The sequence below is a fragment of the Pteropus medius genome, unplaced genomic scaffold (assembly GCF_902729225.1).
Source record: "Pteropus medius unplaced genomic scaffold, Ma_sr-lr_union100, whole genome shotgun sequence".
NCBI classification, from domain to species: Eukaryota; Metazoa; Chordata; class Mammalia; order Chiroptera; family Pteropodidae; genus Pteropus; species Pteropus medius.
In genome coordinates this window covers 9,719,050-9,737,596 of record NW_024340692.1, presented here as the reverse complement: position 1 = coordinate 9,737,596, position 18,547 = coordinate 9,719,050, and the positions used below count along the sequence as shown (strand labels likewise).

Sequence of the window (18,547 nt, the reverse complement as noted above, 5' to 3'; positions counted from 1 at the left end):
GGGGGTGAGTCTTACTAGACAACTTATTCTCTTAGAACTTTGGATTACCCTGTCTTCTGACTTCCTGTTTCAACCTAAAGGTGTCAGGCACAGTCAGAGGACAGAATATACTGCCAAGCTATACTACCAATCAGAGAAAAGCAGTAAAGTGGAGGTGTGCCAAAAGTCCCAGTAGCTCCAGTTGTATGGAGTGTAAGATGAGAAGAAAAGAGATGGAGGGCTGGCGAAAAAAGATATGAGAAGGAAGAGAAAGAGGGGCTCAGAAGAAGGATATGATGACAAGTTTCAGAGTAGACAATATCACTGTGTTTATGCTGGGGCTATTTGCCTCACAGCATCGACAGATTTATTTTACCACCAAAGATATAAAATCTAAAAGGGTTAGTAAAATGTCTTTGAGTGCAGGCTCGCCAATCATCCCCACGTGTAACAAATACATGGTTGGTCTTCTCACTTCAAATCATCCCTGTGGCCCTTGTCAGGTTTTGGTCTTTTCACACAAGTTGGCACAGATGACTAAAACCTGGATTTTTATCCTTTCTCAAAGTGGCTCTACTGTCATTGTTGCAGGATTGTGGAAACCAAAAGTAGAAATATCTGGGCACAGAAACTATTCTCCTCTTGCAGGTAAAGTAGAACATCCTCCTTATCGTCTTTTCAACTGAGGCCAGGCTAAATGACACTGACACAGGGACAGAAAAGCATACTCTCTAAAAATTTCAGTGAAGTCAGTTTCTCTGGTACCAGGAAAGCTGAAAATCACATCTTGTTGCCCAGATGAGTCTTGGAAAACCCAGAGCGTGAAAGAAAATTAGAATTCATACTTGTAATAAATTGAGAGGAATGTCCTGACATTTAACAACTCCCTCACTTTATCTGTTCAAATAAAATGACCTCCAAGATCTTAGAATCCAAAAATCCTAGCCATCTAAGGAAACCAGCTGTTTAAATTTGTTTAGTTTTATTTTGATGATCACAGCATGGATAGTTCTGGCTGCCCCTACTCTTAGCACATTATTTTAAAATTGAAATGTGCTAAAATGGTTGTTTTCTAATGGAAAGAATTTCTAAGAAAGGTCTGCAAGATGCCGCGTTTGGCTATCATCAGTAATAATACTAAAGAGCTTTCAAAATTGAATTTACTGTTGTAAAGTTTTGAATGGCATATAACAATTTAAATCAGGTCCAATATGAAAGTAAGTAGTAACATTTTTCTGTTTCCAGAGGTTTCATTATTCTCATCTTAAACTAGAAAAAAAGCAAAGAATGGTGCATAGAAATGGATTGTAAATTTTGTCTTGCTCTTTTATTTTTTTCTATTAAGAATGTAAAGCCCCAGTGTAACTTTATTTCTCTAAGTGAGAAGTATCTACCATGTACAGGAGCTATGTGGGTGAAAAGAAAATAGAAGATCAAATGACATTTCAGACATAGCAGAAACTGCTAATAGTTTTAAAAACATGTGTTTGTGATGTTAATAATGTGCAACAAAAATGCTACTCTGTGGTTTAAGGGGTGTTTTATATTTACTTATTCTCACCTGATTCTCATCTAGGGGTAAAGCGAAAAGCAAGAACAAAGGAAGATTGTGTGGAAGATCAAATCTATTTACTTGGAACAAAGATATTCAGACTTATGGGTACAGGCTTTTGGAAGAAATAGATTTATTTGAAATCTCTACTATGAATATACAAAGGTATTGGTTCAAACACTTCACAATCCTGACACCATTAAACTGTAACCCAACTCTGCCACTATTGGTATGTATCTCCTTGGGTAAGTCAACTACAGACATTCTCAATTTTTTCACTTATGAAATTGAGAAGAGGGTTAGAAGATGATATCTAAGTTTTGGGCCAACTCTCTTAACAGAGCTAGAAGGCAGTGATGAGGTTGTGAAATGTGGACAGCGTTCAATAGGATGGTAGATTTCTGAGTATACTGAATGGATACAAAGTGTTTTTTCTTTTGACTGGAAGACAAATCTGTTTTATACGTGTTTTTCAGCTGAATTAATAACTAAGGACATAAAATACAGAAATAAAAAGGACCCTCACAGAGGTAGTAGCTCTATATCAATATCAATAAAAGTATTGATATATCAATAAAAGTATAGTTAAGCTTGCTGACCAGTGTTAATTTTAGGAAAAATAAAGCGGCAGTAATCCTCAAACTTTAGAATCACCTGGGAGGGCTTGTTAAACTACTGGTTGCTGGACTAATGCCCAGTTTCTGATTCAGTAGGTCTGGGATGGAGTGGGGCAAGATCCTGTATATCTATGAAGTTGCCGATGCTACTGATCCAAGGACCAGTCTTTGAGAAACACTAGAATACGACACTGGGAGGAAGGCAGGTTAGATGAGCACTGAGATCTTTTTCTCAGTTTAATTTTAAAAAGGAATTTATATTTATGTATCAATATAGATATACATTTATAGAGAGATATGAATAAGAAAACAAGGAAGTTAGATTATAACCAGTCAATAATCACACAGTATAGCTATTATTATTATTGTTATTATTATCGCTACTATTACTGTTATTACTCAAAGGTGGAAGACATGGAAAATAATTTGGAATTACATAAGAGTTTTCACTAAGACAATGCCAGCAATATTTGCAGGGTGTGAACGAGCTAGTATTCCTGTTTTAAGAGGTGACCAGAGATCAAACTTGAAAACTGATCTAAACAAAACAAAACAGCTTAGAGGACACCTCACATTTCACTTCTGCAGACATGTTAACACATAAAAATGCTCATTTAACCTTAACAACACACAAAACACAGATAATGGTTTAACTACCTTCTAAGTTTAGCTTTAAATAATCTGTTTTATCTTTTTATGTAAACTTTTTTTCTCCCAGAATCATTTTAATATCAAAATTATTTTATATATGTTAGCTTTATCCATCTTCTACTTGTCAAGTATCGTCTTTTACATCCACCCTCCACCCTCACCCCCTCAATACCTCCAAAGTCTACCCAGATCTTATTTTTTTCTTACTGAGCATTGAAGGGGTTTATTCTCTATTCCTCACCTGTCAGGTTTACTGCTCCATTTTAATGCAGCAAAAAAAAAAAAAAAAAAAAAAAAAAAAAAAGAAAGAAAGAAAGAAAATAGAAAAAGAAAGGTTAAATGTTAAGGCTATTAATGGTACAAGAGTAACTATGACAACCAAGATTTAACAGTGCTTAATAGATTGGGACACATAACTAACACATTAGGAAATGACAGTATAATCAAAATATTTAAAGGCCTCAATTATGTATAAATGGAGGGCAAGGAGTGTACCCTAAATAAACAGGTTTTGTGTGTGTGTGTGTGTGTGTGTGTGTGTGTGTGTGTGTGTTAATGTCACACTCGCTTTTGTCCATCAGTTTACAAAATACTGCCATGATCAATTATATTTCCAGAAGTATTTGATGGTAGAGATATAATTTGATTTTTACAAAACATGCCATAAGGAAACTACTAATGTACTTAATGGAAATACATTATTCCATATAAAAAATTTGTTCATTTAAAATAAAGAGTTCTCAGCTAAGAAGTAGATTATTCCCTTAACAATACAAAATACTTTTGAACTGCGTTGAACTGCACAAAAATTTGTACAACTGTATAATACACCTCGAGGTAACAAAGTGGCAAAAATGATTTCTTTGAACACCTTTTGATAAGTAAGGTGATCAGAAATCTTTTTTTAAATAAAATATTAAATACGTTTTCAGTTTCAGAAAAAGTAATACTCATCATTGTAAATCTACAGAGCATAATCTATCTATATAGTGTGCTAATCCAGAAAAATATTTAGTTACTACCAATTGACATGACAGATATTTTCCTAGTCAAAGAGGTGCTGCTGTCTGTGAACACACTTAGCTCATGCTTATAGACACTTTCATCTATGATAGATAATAGTTGGACTGTTTAAATAACCATGTTCTTTATGCAGAATATATTCTGAAAAGAATCTAAACAATCTTCATGTTGAGGCAAACTGCAAAGTATCTCATGACTTCTCAATTATAAAAATAAAGGTTCAAAGTCTACCTTAATGGCAATAAAATATACACTCATGTCGCTAGAGTATCTGGCTTTGAGATAATTTAGTCCATCTCTTTTCAGAAATACAAAAGCCACATTTTAATTGTACAAACATATATACAAAATGAATCATGAAAATGATATCAAACATAGTAGTTAAATCTTTTCTTTATTTTCAAGTAATTTACCTGGTAGTGCCAGGTTTCAAAAAATCCTACATATATGTTTCTAACGTACTCATTTTTAAATTAGTGAGGTCATCAGTGACTCAGCTGTAGGAAAATTTGTTCCTCTGGATGGAAGAGAACCATTTAGTGAATTACCAGCTTTGTGTACTAAAAGGTTGTTGATATTTAGATGAACAAACGGATATTGTGAAATTCACTCCCTCTTTCACAGGATTGGCAGCCTCACCACACAAATGGGTATGTATTTGGTGCAAATGTCTAAGTTCGAAGGCTTTTGGAACAAGTATATTTAAATTGGCTGAGAGTTTTATTATAGCTCTTGCCAGCCAAGATAAAGGCAACACTGAGAGATGGAGTAAACGAGTGGAGAGAAGACAGTTTTACAGCATTTGGCTTATATAAATTTGATCATTCATTATCCCTATGTGCAATGTACCCTAATAGGCACAAGGAGTACAATGAGGAATAGGACACAGTCCTTGACCTACACTATGGTGGCAGCAAGGAAGTCAAGAAAAAATGGGCAATTAGTTATGTGGTAAGTCCTATGATATAGGTTAAGTAGAAAGTGCTCTAAGAGCATAGAAAAGGAGACCGTAAAGCAGCCTGAACTGATAGAGAGGAAAGGACAAGAGGGAAGCACCAAGACAGGCTTTTTATATAATAGGTGGCATCTTAGCTTCCCTCTAAAGGGTGAGTTAGAGCTAGCTAGGCCAAGTGGAGAGAGAAAACATGTTCCAGACTTAGGGAAGGACTTCCTCGAAGGCAGGACTGTCCGGTGTGGTTGGATATGGCAGAATATTTCTTCACATCTCAAAATACTCTGATCTGTATTTCTTTCTTTTACGACAGCTTGTAAATACGTGTAGGGTTGCTACAAAAAGAGAAGACTACAGAGGTAAAGTCCACAGAGAGCCAGTTGGATCTGGGAAAGGCTGAAGTCTATATTTTAGTCACATCTATCTCATGACCTTCACGCATAAAAGGCTGGTGGGGATGAAAATGATTTACTCTCTACAGTATCCATTCGGTTTAGACTATTACTATTCAAGGATGTTAATTTGTCTAGACTGAGCCTTAGATCTTTCCAGCATCCTAATCCATATTTTCTTTTTTTTCATAGTACATAGTAAACACTTTTCATCCCTCATGAAATGCTTTTCCATAGATTCAGGTTAACATTTTATTATTAAATATTTTCTATATGAACAATTCCTACAACTAATGACTGAAATACTTTACTTATGTAACAGATGCACAGGGTAGGTTATTATTTGAGAGCAATTACTTTAGGATTTCATATCTGTTTGGTGGGCAGGGGGTGGGGTGTGAAGGGTAATCCAGAGTCATATTCAAAAAACACACATATAACCATGGGGGCAGAAATACTATAGTATTAATTCTATTATTTGGTTTTTGATGTTTTCATTATAGAAAATTTTCTTTAAAAGATTTAATTATCTACCTATTTATTTTATAAATGAGGAAATTGAGGCCCAGGGTGTTAGCATGATTTTCTACTCCATATCACCGGTTAGTCACAGAACTGAGACTTGAACTCAACTTTTCTAAACCTAGCCTAGTGTTTTTCGAAACCTTACTACCATCATATCTCTGCATTTTACATTTTAAAATCATTGTACATTTTATATAGAGGGTACAAATTTTCAAAAAAATTATAGTGCAAGATAATTTGTAATACTAAAGAACTACCAAGCATAATGCAATTTTCTGATGTATTCAGAAGTTATTTTAGGACACTTACGAAGTCTTAATGACATTGTTTTGGCATTGATTATCAATGTATTATATCTTTTCAAGTTACTAGATTAAAAACAAAGTCAAATGAATACAATGTCAAATAAAAGAGTGTACTACTTCCACATTAATGTAATAATAAGAATAAGACTAAAAGTCTCCTTAGCTTTATATGGACAAACCATCCACAGCCACAGATCTACTCCAGACACAAGTAGTCTTATAAGTTATATATGATAAACAGAATTATCAAGATTATGAGTCAACAATATTTCATGCTCATTTCTTACTCAAAAATTATTTATATACACAAAGTGAAATACTTTAATAATAGTAATAATAATAAAAATAATAATGATAATAATAAACTCAATTCCAACAACTTATGTATAAACTGAAAGGCATCTAAAAGGGATGAAGTTTTTACAACATAATTAACTACTCAGAATCCAAGCTATAAACACACTATTCATCGCCTACAGATTTCCTCTTGAACTGCCTCATGATAATCAAGAAGGACATTCTTGGATCTACTTGAATTTCAAGTCAGGAATGTTCTTTACTGCTGAAGCAAGCATTTCTATTTCAGAAATGCTTCATGGGCCTTCAGATGGTTAGCTAAATATACTTAGCATTCGAGGATGTGTGCATCTTCCAACAATTGCATTAGACGATGCTTACATATGCACACACTAAAATGCGACTATTTTAACTGTCATAAAACCTTTAAATATGATGGCTCTTTTTGCAGGATTAGAGAAAAATTATAACTAAGTTGATTTTTCCAAACATATGCAAATGAAGAAAGGAAAATTTAATTATAAATCTTAAAAATTATCAAGGTTATAATCCTATTTCTTCATTTACATAACTGATTCACAAATCCCATGCACATCTCTGTTAAGTGGCATGACTTAAGGACAGTCAGATATATCTGATTGAAACAGTACTTTAAAAAATAAGGCAAGCATTTGGTCCATTTTAAATAATCCCAAAATGGCATGTGATGTGATACAACTGTCAGTAAACATTTGTTTTCTGAACTGACTTTCACAGTGGGATGTGATGACCTAAATAAATATTTCACCAAAAACAATTCTAATTCTACTTTTGCTTTCTAATTATTGTATTCTCTTCTGGTAATAAGTGCAGCACATGAATAGCAAAGGGTACCAGCTCCTGCTAGGGTTCACACGTGATCAGCTATTGTTCTGGAGTTGTGGCTATCTCGTTTCCTGCTCTTATCTCTTACACAAGACAGAGGCAATCAAAAATACAACTGGGCTCCTTACCATACACAGTAAGATGAGGATTGGGATTGGAAGACTGAAACAATCAACTAAGAGGAGATTCTGGCCTTCAATCACATGCTTTTTTAGCTATTTTATGGCATGGATAATTGAGTGATGGCAGTGATCAGAAAAAAAAAGGAGGGATGTTTCTTTCATTTCTTTCTAGCTCTAAAATAAGATAGGCGATTTAATAAATTATGGTTATGAGTTTTTTTTAATTTGTCATTTTTCCCCCCTTAAATTTCTCTTCATACTAGAATAATATGAAATGCAGCTTCATAAGTGAAAGTTTTTCAAAGGAGAAATGTCTTGAAGGATATTTTTTTGAGTCAGGAGAAGTTATATAAAAAAAGTAAAGGCTATTTCAGGACATATTTAACAATGGAATACAGGTAGAAATAATTAATGAAGGAAGCTATATGGATAGGAAAAAGAAATCATGGAAATAAGATTATCAGATTAAGCATGTAAGCAAGAATCTAATGAAGACATTCTTATCTGATTTTGAAGGTCAAGATTAGGAGCGAGAGAGAGAGGTGGAAAACTGAGAAAGGGAGAGAGAAAGGGGGAGGGAGGAATGGAGAGAAAGGGAGAGAGAAGCTATTCTATAGTTGAGAGACGATATCATTTTCAAAGAGTTTCTGAAAGATGACACACTACAAAGGAAAATGGAAACACAGATTAAAGTTTCTTGAAATAAAATGTGAATCAGAAGAAAAAGATGGATGTAAAGAGATAATTCAGAGTTTAGTCGCTCTAAGAGATTATCTATGTTAATATTTAAAATTTTATATATTTATAATATTATAATTACATAATTTTAAGTCAAAAGGATTTAGGGGAAGAAGAATTACTAATGTTTTCCATTCCAACTGACTAAGCAGTGACCTAGGGGAAAAAAATCTTGTTTGTATGTAGTGGAGGCAGAAATAGGATTGAAAGAGTGGACGATCAGAAAACATGGGATAGATGTGTATTATTTACATCCTAATTGTAGTCAAAGACACTAAGTGACATTGATACTTATGAGTATAAAGACTGAGTTTTTATTTTATTTATTTAATTTTTTTAAGCAAAATGGTGCCTCACATCGCTTCTTGGACACAAATGAGAATTCAGGATTGAAGATGTGGAATAGGGTTAGAAAAAAACGTGGGAAAAGAAAAAGTTGACTTTCTTTGCTGGTTTTCCTTCTCCATTCTTCAAATTGTAGCTACATTGCTAAATTTTGAGAAATAGCACCAGGAAAAAAAATCCCAGCACATGTGTACATTACTTAGGAAATGGACACAAATGTGCAAATTTGTGTTTTAAAAAAACCATGTTGAAATTGAGCAATTATTCATCTAAAACAATCAAATGCAAACTTGTATGGAATTATCTGCTTATAAATGGACTAATGTCTCGAAACGTCACACAAAGTGCTCCTATTGCATAAGGCAGCTCAGAGGGAGAGGTCAGGATCCACGCACGCTAGGCAGTGAAGTCTATAGAAAACACTGCATGAGATTATAAACAGTACAATCTTCACATTTTGTTTTAACTCAAATGAAAACATTTTACAATGATTATTGGGACTACATTGAAGTTGTTCTACTAAAATCAACTACATAATGACCACAGAAAGATTACTGAGTCTTCAAAAAGAAGGCAGCTCCCAAGATTTCAACAGAAATATTGGGCAAACCTACCTTTTATAAAGAAGAATAGCAATGACAATGCAGATGATAAAGACCACTGCAAGGACAGGACCTACGACCCAGATCAAGCCTTCTTCTTCATCTGTGATTGGCTGTGGATCCAGATCCATTGACACAACAGGGTCGGAGTAGGGACTGGTTGCATACATCTTCTGAGAAAAAACAGAGTCTATGTTAGTCATAAACTAATGCCTTTCTAGGGTGTTATCTTTAGCATTAGAAGAAGCAAAGATTCAGGACATAGTGAGATTGATGATACGTGTGAAACAATGTTGGTAAATAAAAAGGAGGGGGAGGGAAAGGAGGAAGGGGAGAGGGAAGAAAAGGGAGGGAAGGACGAGGAAAATGTAAAGAGGTTTTGCAATCTAAATTTCCTTATAGAGTGAAATATATAAAAATAAAATCACTTATGATGGTTTAAAACACTCCAGAGGTACTTTTTCATTGGGATCTATCTATGGCATATTAAATGATTTTATGAAGTATAAAATACCAATAATTAACCAGTCACAAATGTTCAATGAACATTTATATTGTGCCAATGCGTTCCATATTATGTGAACATCAACAGAAATGACACAGTTCCAGCCCTCAAAACAATACCATCCAGTTAAGGAGGCCAAATTTAAAAAGTAAACATTTTATAGAGCAAAATACTAGTATTTAATAAAATGTTAAACTATGCAAATATCCTTGATATTGTACATTAGTTAGAAAATAGAGGCCAAACAATGGACAAAGTCTATAACTTCAAAAGAAAAGTCAAATGTTCAAATTATAGATGCAAGATGTATGGAGTTGGTGATGTATGGCTTTCTAGAACATATAATTTTTAGAATTTAAAAGGATTTAGCAGTTTCCATTTACTTTAATTATAGTTACAGAGGTTGGAATGATTGTTCCCAATAGATAACTGATACAGAAGAAAGGGAATCCTTATATAGTGTTGGTGGGAATGTAAATTGGTACAGCCTTTAGAGAAAACAGTAGTATTGGTTCCTCAAAACATTAAAAATAGAACTACCATATGATCCAACAATCCCACTCCTGGCTATATATCCAAAGGAAATGAAATCAATATTCTGAAGAAGTATCTGCACACAGGTGTTCATTCCAGTATTATTCACAATACTAAGACATGGGAACAACCTAAGTGTCCTTAGATGGCTAAATAGACAAAGTGTGGTTTGTGAGTGTGTGTGCATGCACATGCATGTACAGACACAATGAAATATTATTTAGTAATAAAAAATAAGGAATTCCTGCCATTTGCAGCAACATGGATAATCTGGAGGGCATTATGTTAAGTGAAATAAGCCAGACAGAGAAAGATAAATATTGTAGGGTATCATTTATGTGTGGAATCTAAAGATAAAGTTGATTTCACAGAAACAGAGTATAGAATGGTGATTGCCAGGGGCTGGGGGGCTGGGGAGATGTAGATCAAAGAGTACAAACTTTCGGTTAACAAAAGAATGTTTTGAGGATCTGATGTACAGCATGGTGAGTATAGTTAACACTTATATAGTTAATAGTTATATACTAGAGAGTTGCTGAGAGTAGATCTTAAGCATTTTCACTACACAGAAGAGTTAACTATTTGAGATAATAGATGTGTTAATTATCTTGATCTTGGTAAACATTCTATAATGTATATCGAATCATCATGTATATTTTAAAAACATACAATTACACTTGTCAATTTTTCCTCATTAAAGTTGGGAAAAAATATGTAGCTACTTGGTGAAAGAATGGACTGAATATCTATGAATTTTATTTTTATAATAGTATATTTCCTTCTATCTTATTTTAGACTATTTCAGAATAGTATTCTCTTGAGTCTACTCGCCTTTTAAAGTCCTACCTTTTTCTCTTCCAAAAGAGACCAATCCACATCCATGGGCTGTCCAGTTGTCCTACCACTTGCTCTTCATCTTTTCTCCCTCCAGCACCACTACTTGTCCAAGTCTCTCATTTGCAAAATCTAACTGTCATTATTCAGACCTCACCCTTCCAAACATCTTTTCCAGAGTTGCCACAGTTGATCAAGCCTTCTTTAAAACTCCCTCCTCTGGCTCTAATTGTGCACTCAACTAGTCTCCTCCTAATCTTTCCAAATGATCATGCCCTGTTGAGTTAACTGCCTCCGTGTCCATCCTGTGCCAGCATTCTTAAGTTTTGTTTTCTGCTAGTCTCTTTCCCTCTCCCTTATCTGGCTAGGCCATTCCTAGCCTCAACTACCAAATCCAATGCAGATTACATCTTCATTAAGGTTCCTAAACTCAGAAACTCTGCTAAGTCCCAGACCTTCATTTCCAATTATTCTTACATGTACCCTAGATTAAGAACTGCATGTGTTGCTTCCCTGATTCCCAGATTTACTCTCCTTCTGACTTGCTCATTTCTCATCCTTTCAATAGCTAGGAATGAAAAACTACTGATTTTGTCCAACCAATGACCCTCAAGTCCATATTCCCTCTTTTTAGTCTCATGGGTACCACTTTTCTTGAAGACCTCATTCATGCTCATCCAAACCATATCTATAGATTCTTCCTTCCTGTAATAGTCTAAACTGCTGCTACAGTTATTATCCTAAACTATAGCTATTAATCCTTCAGGAGGCTCTCTAGTAATTTCATAATAAAATCTAGACATCTTAGCGTTGTTCTTAAGAGCCTCCACAATTTTGTTTAAAAGTTTCTTACCACATATAACATATTCTATCACAGAGAACTTTTTGTTGCTACTACTTCCCAGATGTTCTATCCTCTCTCTTTAACCCTCTCACAAGTTCCACAACATTTGGCTCCTGAAATCCAATTAACCTTCAAGGCTCCACTTAAATACTGCTTCCACCGAAGCTACTTCTCCTTAACTAGAAATAGTTATTCTATAACATGTAGGTAAAAATAATTTTTAAAATTTTAGGTAGTCTTTTATTCCTTTTTTAATGGCATCCATCAAATTCTATTTTTTTAAAAAATTTGTGCCTGTGCCTTATTTTATTTAATGAAGCTATAAATTTCTGGAAGGTAGTTATTTATAAATTATTTGTGTTTGTATGCTTAAAGCAGCTAGCCCAGAATTTTGTACTTAGTGAGTTCCCAACAAATCTTTGTTGAAGAAAATGCTCATCTCTTCAAATGGCTGACATTATCAAGGCATGAAAGAATATATTCATTTTCCTATGATCAGTCAATATATTTAATTTTCAATCTGCATTAAAAAATTAGGGCATATATTCTGATTTTAAGAGTGACAAGCTCAATAGTTAATTTGGAGAACACATGTCCCACTAAATGCCTGTATACTATTCTTCCCTCCCTTTTCCCTCACTGTGCCCAGAGACTAACTAGACTTTCAGATTTTCCAATGCATCAAACAAGATAACTCAGTATATTTCCAGCCTTCTCAGTGGCAGCTAAACAAAGATATGTACAGTATAAAGATTTACACAAACCACTTGGCAAAGACACTAAATATCCAAGAAACATGAGTCTTTATGTAAGTTTGTTTGTTTTGGTTTATTCTTTCCCCTCTCCTTTTTGTAGGTCATACTCAAACTGTCTGGCAGACAAAAGTAACTAAAACTCTCTGATTTGAAATTCTTGACCAAGAACCTCTGAGATAATGATCTTGGTCAACCAAGATAAAAATCTAAGCAGATTTTCCCAAAGCACACACCGATTTCCAAACCAAATTGGGAAACAGAATGTGAAAAATGAAAAGAAAACAAAACTGTAAAATGACACACCAGTCTTGTAAATCAGAATTTGTTTAGTGTGTGGGGGTAATGGAAAAGAGCAAACCTTTGATCATTCTAAAACAGTCCTCTGATATTCCTGACATGAGGCAATGGATTGGGGAAAAGCTTGAATCTTTGGTGAGGGGGAATATTTTCTCTATGGAAATTATCAGTCCATCTTTGGAACGGTTAGGTGTTTTATTAACAATCATTCATGAAAATAAGAGGCTTATAAAATGACTGTATCTCTGCTAACATTATACTAGTTGGATACAAGTCTTTTCTACAAAGTAAATGCTGGCTTGAAAACATATATGAAACATAAAGGCCACACTGTCAGCTTTGAGAGCAATGTTGAGAATGATGCAGAAAAGGGGCAATTCATATAATATATTTGGGAAAAAATCCTTAATTACATAATTAATGAAATAGTGAGATGACATACATTGTTTCATCAATGGTGAGGCATTTATACACTAGCAGAAACGTTTGGGTGCTATCAGAAACCAGAGTCTCTGACAGTGATACAATCAGCCTGATGATCTGATGAGATCTCTCTTCTTTGCTCGATTTTCTGATCTGCCTCAATGGTCTAAATGTGCCTTCTGAGACGTTCTAGAGCTATTTAAAGAAAATTACTTTCAAATATCTAAAAGTCATTAAAGAAGAAAAAAATGATTTCCAACATTTCATTTCCCTGATGTTTTGCCTTAAAACTTTCAACGAGAGAGAGAAAGCATATCTCTGCATTAAAATTCCAGAAAGCCCATTGCTTTGTTTTCAAATGACATTCTGTACACAAAGGTAAACCAGGCAGAAAGGCTGCCTTTGTGTTTTGACTTTCCAACGGGGAATTCCATCAGTCATTTGAAGAGAAGCACCACTGGACATGCTCACACCTGATATGGAGGAATCTTTGATACATCTTGGGCTTCTTACATATGGAAGTGACTAGCTCTACTGAGCTGCCACGTCTGTCAGTTTCAGGCCCTAATCTATTAAAAAGATACAGTTTAGAATATGTATATTAAATGTTAATGTGAACTGCCACTTCAAAAGCCGCCCCTGCTTCCCATCTACAATTCCTTTCCCTCTCTCTTTTTAACATTCAAAGCAACTGAAGCATAAAACGACATAAGAGCAAGATGAATTACATAAAAGAAGACAACTCATTATTTAGAGTACCTTAGGAATTCTGTTTTATTGAATTATTTTCTAACTTTCTTGGCTTTTCACTGATAAAGTCACCAGTAAATTGCTATGATTAAAGAAGCTGGCTGTGCTTGCCTTTTTCTAGACAGACCTTCCCCGTGAATCTAGGTAGAGAGCACTGTGGGCTTGCTGATAGTTATAGGAGAATAAAATACAATCACCCTTAATCGATATTTTCAAACACATGGAAATATTCTACGTGTAACTGCAGAGCTTATTCCTATCGTAATAGACGCAGGCTGATGTCTATTAGGTATTATGAAAGTTTTCCTTTTCTTTTTTTGAGAATAATCATTTATAAAGGTTGAGGAAGGAGACTGTGAGCAGTGATGGCTATCACCTACTATTGATATGTGTCACATGGAGAGGTCTCAAAAACCATGCCCTAATAATTTGGCACTTCATATACTTAGAAGTCCACCTAAATCCCCTGTCGTTAGAAACATAGCGTTTTTTGTAATGAGATCTCAAACGGATTACCCAGGAGTGTCCAAAAAGTAGGCAGCCTGTTACTACCTTTTAAGTTAATAACAGCTCATGAGAAATAATTAGGATGGATATACCTAGTATCCCCAAATAACTACATTCTGGTGAAAATGTATAAGAATGCCATAGGAAATAGATTCCATCACAATTAACTTACAGACTCCGCATGATCCATCACTGCTAACACAAAGAAGACATATTCTTGACCACTTTGGAGTTGCTTGTTTGTAAATCCACCATAATGTTTGTCATCCCCCAGGGTGAACTCAGTGGGAAGGACATCAAAGTGAGCGGCTATATATGGCTTTAATTCAACTTCTCTCCCGTACCGGACGCTTCTGCGTTTCCTAGATATTTCTTTAAGCAGCTTAAGAAAAAAAAGTGGGAAACAGAAAAAAATGTAAACAACCCAACATAATGATGGTTTAATGGGAGAAATTAAATCAGGAATAGAAACAACCCAAAACAATTTGTCCACACTTCATGTAGCATGTCAGCATCACTAAAATCTCAGGTCTCTTTTAAATGCTTGTCTTGTTGTTAAGGTAAGACACTGGACTGCTAATGCAAGGCCCAGGCTACAAACACGGGACAATTAGATCCTTTACTGGTAGCTCATAACGCTGTCCACCCTAATGAAATCCTCTCAAAGGGCAAGAGAGCATTATAACTTGTCTCAGGCAAAAAGTGAGCTTGATTCACAAAAGCCGGCCATGCAGCCTTTATTGTTATTTATTAAACAAGTAGTAACTCCAGATAAAGCCATCTAAATGCTCAAATATAACTAACTTCTTAGAGAGGTTAGTGCTATGTCAGATTTAATAATGAGATATTTGTATGGTGCAAATTCTCTCAAACCTGCAGGAATAGAATCTAACAACCAATTTTTAATTGGCAATATTAAATAGACATTGTTATTCATTTAACAATTTCTAGCTTAACTTGGCTACTTGATTAAGGTACTTATGAAAACTTTATAGCAAAATTACTTACTACTCTTGTTTTTATAAGTGGAAATGATATAGTAAAAAACAAAGTATTTTAATAGAATGAGACCCTGGCATGATCAAGGCCGGTCGTCTGTGATAATAATGGCTGCAGATTCATATACATGACAAACACCAAATCCCACGTCAGGAACTTGATGGTACACTACAGTCTCTCCTACACTGAAAATCATAAATATGCTCAGGTAGTTCAAAATTGTAACCTAAAAAAATGTAAAAAAACACTCTCTTGGTTATATAGATAATCCATGGTTATATAGATAATTCATTTATAATATTCTAAAATTTTCTGTGAAATTTGAGTTTATTGATACAATTATATGATTATAAAAATATAAGCTATTGTAAGAAAACTATAATAGATTGGGCATCACCTGTTTAGAAAATTTGGATCATCTGATGATAAATTCAGGTAGGCTGATTAATTATGCACCATGTGGGATATAATAAAGCAACCAGAAAATTAGCACTGTCTTTCAATTCTGCCATCAAAGTTAGTTTTACTCATAATAATGATGATAATGACAATAATAGCTAATATTTATTAGCGCTTACTAGGCACTGTTCTTAGGAGCCTAAAAATGTATTAATTCATTTACTCCTCATAATAACCCAATAAGATAGGTTACAATTATCCCCATTTTATAAATGAGGAAACTGAGGCATAATAGAAAGTAGCAATATATAATTAGATTCAATTGGTAAAATAAAATAAAATTATATGTAAGAAATTTTTTAACCATATTTTTATTTACATAATGGTTGCACAATATCAAAGAAACAAATGCAACAATGAAAGTAAATTGATAATCTAAATTGTTTTAATTCAGTCTATATTTAGATATATACTTTTTAATTAATTATTTTTTAATTGAAGAAATGATTTAAATTTTTTCCCCCTGTCTACCTCCCCCCTCCCAGACATATATATTTTTTGTTCATCTGCTCGCATTAACACAGATGAACGTGTACTTATATTTCCTTTTTTTTTTGGATTCTTTTAACATGTTATTTTCAAAAATTCTGAGACCATATATTTAATATTATACTTAAAAAGTCATCACAAATGTTATTGTTAATACACAGTAAATGATCTGCCATTACTTGGAGAAGGACAAATGCACTGCAGATGAGCTGAACAGCTTTTTGAAGTTGGTTAATCAGAAACATTTACCATCAGTTGTTTATGTGGCTGTGTCCCCTCTTCTACTTCACTGATCAAACCCTACCTTGATTTTATTCATATTTCAGATGTAGGCAACTGTCATAATTCATCTATATCACTGTCATCCTCATGAATACCTTTTGCTAGGGTTTCTTTAGAAGATTTAGAGGAAGTGCTTTAAAAAAATATTTGAGTTCCTTGGTGCTCCTTAGATCCCATGCGGCCATTCATTAAGGTCAGACCTGGACCATCAACTCTGCCCCTGTAGGTTGCTCTAATCTCTGTAGGACGCTTCCTGTGTTATACTTTAAATGGGTCAAACATGCTCAGATGACACTGAAGTTAGCCAGGATGTTGAAGTTACAACCAGAATCTTTTGAAGTACAATGTGATGAAAAGCTTATGATACATTACAAGACCTACCCCGAATTAGATATAACTAACATTTTAGGAGTCATTCTGTCCAAAATCCGTTTGACTATCAATATCTGTTCTGTCCAGTTAGGCCTTGATGACTGGAGTTTCTAGTCTATAAATTTATTGTATGGAAATTATCTCCAGACAAAGGATAAATGAGCTCAGACAATAATATTGAGACTGACTCTGTTTAGAAAGCCTCTTTCCGTTTTTTATGGGCCTAGATGTGAGGCATACATGTGGAAATCCCCTTAGGCCACCATTCTTTTCGATGATTTGATTTTAACAATTTGAATTATAGGTCTTTCTAAAAAAAAAAAAAAATCACTTGGTCAAGTACATTTGAGAGAGGAACACTGCTTTGTCAAACCTGGCAGTACTAAGCTATAGATAACATTCCTGCAATGCTTTTATTATCCACGGTAGAAAAAAACAAACGAAAAAACAAATGTAAAACTGTCTGTAGGGATCAGAAACTCGATGAATAAGCATAAAGTGAGGCCATAGCCTACTTTCATTTGTTCCCCTTCAGAATAGTTACAAGATATATTAGAGGTAATTCCGGAAGATATATCAAGGGCTTTGGTTTTTTATCAGAAATAATTTTAATTTTCCAGTCAATGCATATCTTATTTCTTCCACCATTAATTCTACAGAGTGGTCTCAATTATATCAGTAAGAAAAGTGGGTAACAACCCATCCTGACCCAAAATTTCTGAATTAATAAATGTTCTTTATCAAACTCTCATACAGATTAATGCACCACAACTCGAAGGATGATTAAAATGACCCTTTGTTATGAGAATCAGCGGCACAGACCCATAGAATTTAATTGCAAGAAAGTTCAATGTCATATAGCTCTATACTTTAATCCATTAGCATTGCCGCGCATTTTGGAGGTTTAAAACCTGACTGTAAAAGAGAGTCAGTTTCCTATTACTTACCACCAAATGGCTCTAAGGAAAGTTTATTATTTAAGGAAAGTTTATTATTTAAAAGTATTTGATGTCATTATTGGCCAGATCTTAGTTCTTTGAAAACTTTTTTTTAATAAGTAGAAAGATTCATAGATTCTACAAGTTGCCTTTGTATTTTAAATTCAATTCTAACTTAATTCTATAATTCAGCTGGGAACTGATTAGAATAATAAGGAATATCTCAGGATTAACTGATTAGTCAGTTCCAAGTAAAAAACATGACTTGTTTTAAAATATTTCCAGGCCAGCTAATCATTTTGCACATTCAGATTAAAGATTGCTATTCCTCTAACATCACAGAAAAGTGGTTTGTATCTTTATTATCAACAGAAAAAACAATTATAACATAAATTACTTGACAACATTGTTGTAATGGTGTCCCATTTTACAGTCTTCCAATGCTCATCTAATCACTAAACAGTGATACAAAAGCATAGTTTTAACCTTGAACTCATCTCCCATTCTCAACTTGATCAAGTTCAACTCAGATAAATGAAGTGAGTGATGAATCATACTTCTAGAGATGACATATGTCCGCCAAGAGAAGTCAACA

General features: G+C 34.1%; 1 protein-coding gene across 20 annotated transcripts in view; it reads right to left on the bottom strand.

Moving 5' to 3' along the window:
* The window catches only part of PTPRD (protein tyrosine phosphatase receptor type D), a 467,045-nt gene that overhangs the window by 113,779 nt on the left and 334,719 nt on the right, over positions 1-18,547 (bottom strand). For 16 of the 20 annotated variants that reach the window (XM_039877795.1, XM_039878308.1, XM_039877948.1 and 13 more), the window contains 2 exons: positions 14,586-14,795; positions 8,977-9,137 (listed from right to left, as the gene is read on the bottom strand). In XM_039877795.1, coding sequence (XP_039733729.1) covers positions 8,977-9,137; positions 14,586-14,795 — 371 coding nt within the window. The remainder of the gene's footprint in view (positions 1-8,976; positions 9,138-14,585; positions 14,796-18,547) is intronic. The other 4 variants (XM_039878028.1, XM_039878928.1, XM_039878886.1 and 1 more) reach the window with 1 other exon arrangement.